The following is a 3,046-nucleotide window of genomic DNA, read 5'->3' as shown; positions in this document are numbered from 1 at the left end:
ACGTGGTTGCCCTTTAGCACCGGTTCATGCTGAACCGGTACTAAAGGGGGGGCCTTTAGTAACCACACTTTAGTGTCGGTTATGGAACCGGCACTAAAGGGCCTTACGAACCGGTGCTATTGCCCAGTTCTGCACTAGTGTACTTCCATGGATATAAAAAGATATAACTGATCATAAACTCAAAGTTCATCAGATCCCAACAAACACAACGCAAAAGTGTTACATCATATGGATCTCCAAGAGACCATTGTATTCAGAATTCAGTGAGAGAGAGGAAGCCATCTAGCTACTAACTACGGACCCGAAGGTCTACAAAGAACTACTCACGCATCATCAAGGAGGCACCAATGGAGGTGGTGAACCCCATCCAAGATGGTGTCTAGATTGGATCTGGTGGTTCTGGACTCTGCGGCGGCTGGATCAATATTTCGTCGACTCCCCTATGGTTTTGAGAATATTAGGGTATTATTAGAGCAAAGATGCGGTCCGGGGGGCACCCGAGGTGGGAACAACCCACCAGGGCGCGCCTGGGCCTCCTAGCGTGCCCTGGTGGTTTGTGCTCTCCTCGGAGCACCCTCCAGGTGTAGCCAGGGCCCATTATGTGTCTTCTGGTCCATAAAAAATCTCCGTGAAGTTCCGTTGCATTTGAAGTCCGTCTGATATTGATTTCCTGCTATGTAAAAAACATGAAGAAACAACAACTGGCACTTGGCACTATGTCAACATGTTAGTACCAAAAAATGATATAAAATGACTATAAAATGATTATAAAACATCCAAGATTGATAATATAACAACATGGAACAATCAAAAATTATAGATACGTTGGAGACGTATCATTGCCATCGGTCGGGTGACCCCCACCCTGGGAGGGGTAGGGCTCCGAGTAGGGAGCACATCCGCCATGGTCGTAGGGCACGAGCGAGTCACTGCGTTGGCCGAGAGAGTCCACCCCTCCGACGCACTCTACTGAGCCTGCAAGACTTCGAACAACAAGACGAGCGAGTAGAAGCTGGAGTACGGAATAGGTGCATTACTCACACCCAGGGAGGTGGCGATGGGGTTGTAGGCGGAGCTGAGTCCTGTGAGGATGTGATCAATGAGCTCATCATCACGGACCGTAGAGCCAGCGGCAGCCATGGTGTCGGCGAGGGCCTTCATCTTGTGTATGTACTCAGCCGCGGACATCTCCTCCTTCCTCAGCGTCTGGAGTTGACGCCGGATGTGACAGACGTCGGCGCGGCTCTGTGCGCCGTAGATGACACCGACGGCCGTCCATACCGCCTGCGCCGTCTCGCAGCTGATGAGCTGACAGGCGATGTCCTTCTCTATGGAGGTGAGAAGGAGGCCCTTGACCTTCTGATCCTGAGTCCACCAATGGTGGTACGGCGGATTGGTAGTTGTCGTCGCGGCATCGCCAGTGCCCATGGGGTTGGTCTTGTCGGGTGCCGCCGTGGTGCCGTCCAGGTAGCCATGGAGGTTGGCGCCGGTTAGGACAGTGCCGGCGATGCCCCCCCCCATAGCATGAAGTTGTGGCGGCCAAGGCGACAGAGATCCACTACAAAAAAATACACTTCCGTGATGATACGTGTTTGTCACAGTAGGTCGCTGAGGGAGTCCTGGATTAGGGGGTGTCCAGATGGCCGGACTATACCTTCGGCCGGACTCCTGGACTATGGAGATACAAGATTGAAGACTTCGTCCCGTGTCCGGAAGGGACTTTCCTTGGCGTGGAAGGCAAGCTTGGCGATACGGATATGTAGATCTCCTACCATTGTAACCGACTTTGTGTAACCCTAACCCTCTCCGGTGTCTATATAAACCGGAGGGTTTTAGTCCGTAGGACAACATACAGAACAACAATCATACCATAGGCTAGCTTCTAGGGTTTATCCTCTCCGATCTCGTGGTAGATCTACTCTTGTACTACCCATATCATCAATATTAATCAAGCAGGATGTAGGGTTTTACCTCCATCAAGAGGGCCCGAACCTGGGTAAAACTTCGTGTCCCTTGCCTCCTGTTACCATCCAGCCTAGACGCACAGTTCGGGACCCCCTACCCGAGATCCGCCGATTTTGACACCGACATTGGTGCTTTCATTGAGAGTTCCTCTGTGTCGTCGCCATCAGGAAGGATGCCTCGCCCCGTCTTTAATGACGGCACCATTGCTAAGGGAGCTTTGGCTGTCGGCCAAACCCTCCGGCTAGGTGGTTTTCTTATGACCGCATGTTCGGCTTTTGCGCCGACGATGACCTCTCGGGCCATCGAAAACAATCTTCATATCAGCTCGGAACTCGCCGAGCAGTTAGATCCAATGGAGCTCTCCTCCATAAACGAGCTCTTGGATCGCATCGCCGCCCTGGGAGTCGCTACGGATTACGACCAGATTGGGCCTAAACCCGATCTGAGAGAGATTAACTCTCCCCAAGTCACCCATCACGTTGCCGTGGTAGAGGGACAGTGCGGCGACCCTTCATCTATCTTAAGGACTAGCTACGTCCGGATTCCCGATCCCTCCAAGCCGGATACCCGCGGAGGGGAGGATATCACTCAAAACCTGAACTTAGAGTCAGGCGACGGGCTGGATTCATTGGACAACATCGAGGAATCCAAATTTTCGAGTTCGGAAATTCCTCGGCCTCTGAGCCTTGGATTGGGTGAGGCTTCGGATTTAATTCCACCCACCCACCCGAACATAAGCGATCTATCCCAAATCAGGCAAGAGCCCGAAGAAACAGTACATCATTAGTGGGCCAGATTCCTCCTGGTTAGGAACAGGATAAGGGACTGCCGCGAGGAAGACGCAATCTCAATCTTCTGCAATAATTGCACGGACAAGGGAATCCTCAACGCCATAAGTCGCCATGATATTACACGCTTCGCTGACTTGGCGTCTATTGTACGAAAGTACTGTGCGATGGAAAGCGCCTAGAAAACCGAAATAAAATTTTGGGACGATCCGGCCCTGAATACAAACCCAGTCCAAAATAAAAGGGTGCATCATCTCAGACACCTGGTTCAAACACCAAAAAGCAAAAACCCT

General features: G+C 51.7%; 1 protein-coding gene across 1 annotated transcript; it reads right to left on the bottom strand.

Annotated features, from left to right (window-relative positions):
* Nucleotides 1–966: 966 nt before the first annotated feature.
* On the bottom strand, nucleotides 967–1,521 carry LOC147963550 (uncharacterized). Its single transcript, XM_087529614.1, has one exon. The coding sequence runs from the start codon at nucleotides 1,519–1,521 to the stop codon at nucleotides 967–969; it is 555 nt and encodes a 184-aa protein (XP_087385740.1).
* Nucleotides 1,522–3,046: the final 1,525 nt, after the last annotated feature.

The sequence above is a fragment of the Triticum urartu genome, chromosome 6A (genome assembly GCF_056163025.1).
Source record: "Triticum urartu cultivar PI428250 chromosome 6A, HENAU_Tu73, whole genome shotgun sequence".
Taxonomy (NCBI): domain Eukaryota; kingdom Viridiplantae; phylum Streptophyta; class Magnoliopsida; order Poales; family Poaceae; genus Triticum; species Triticum urartu.
The sequence above is the reverse complement of the archived record's forward strand: the minus strand, read 5'-3'. Positions and strand labels throughout refer to the sequence as shown.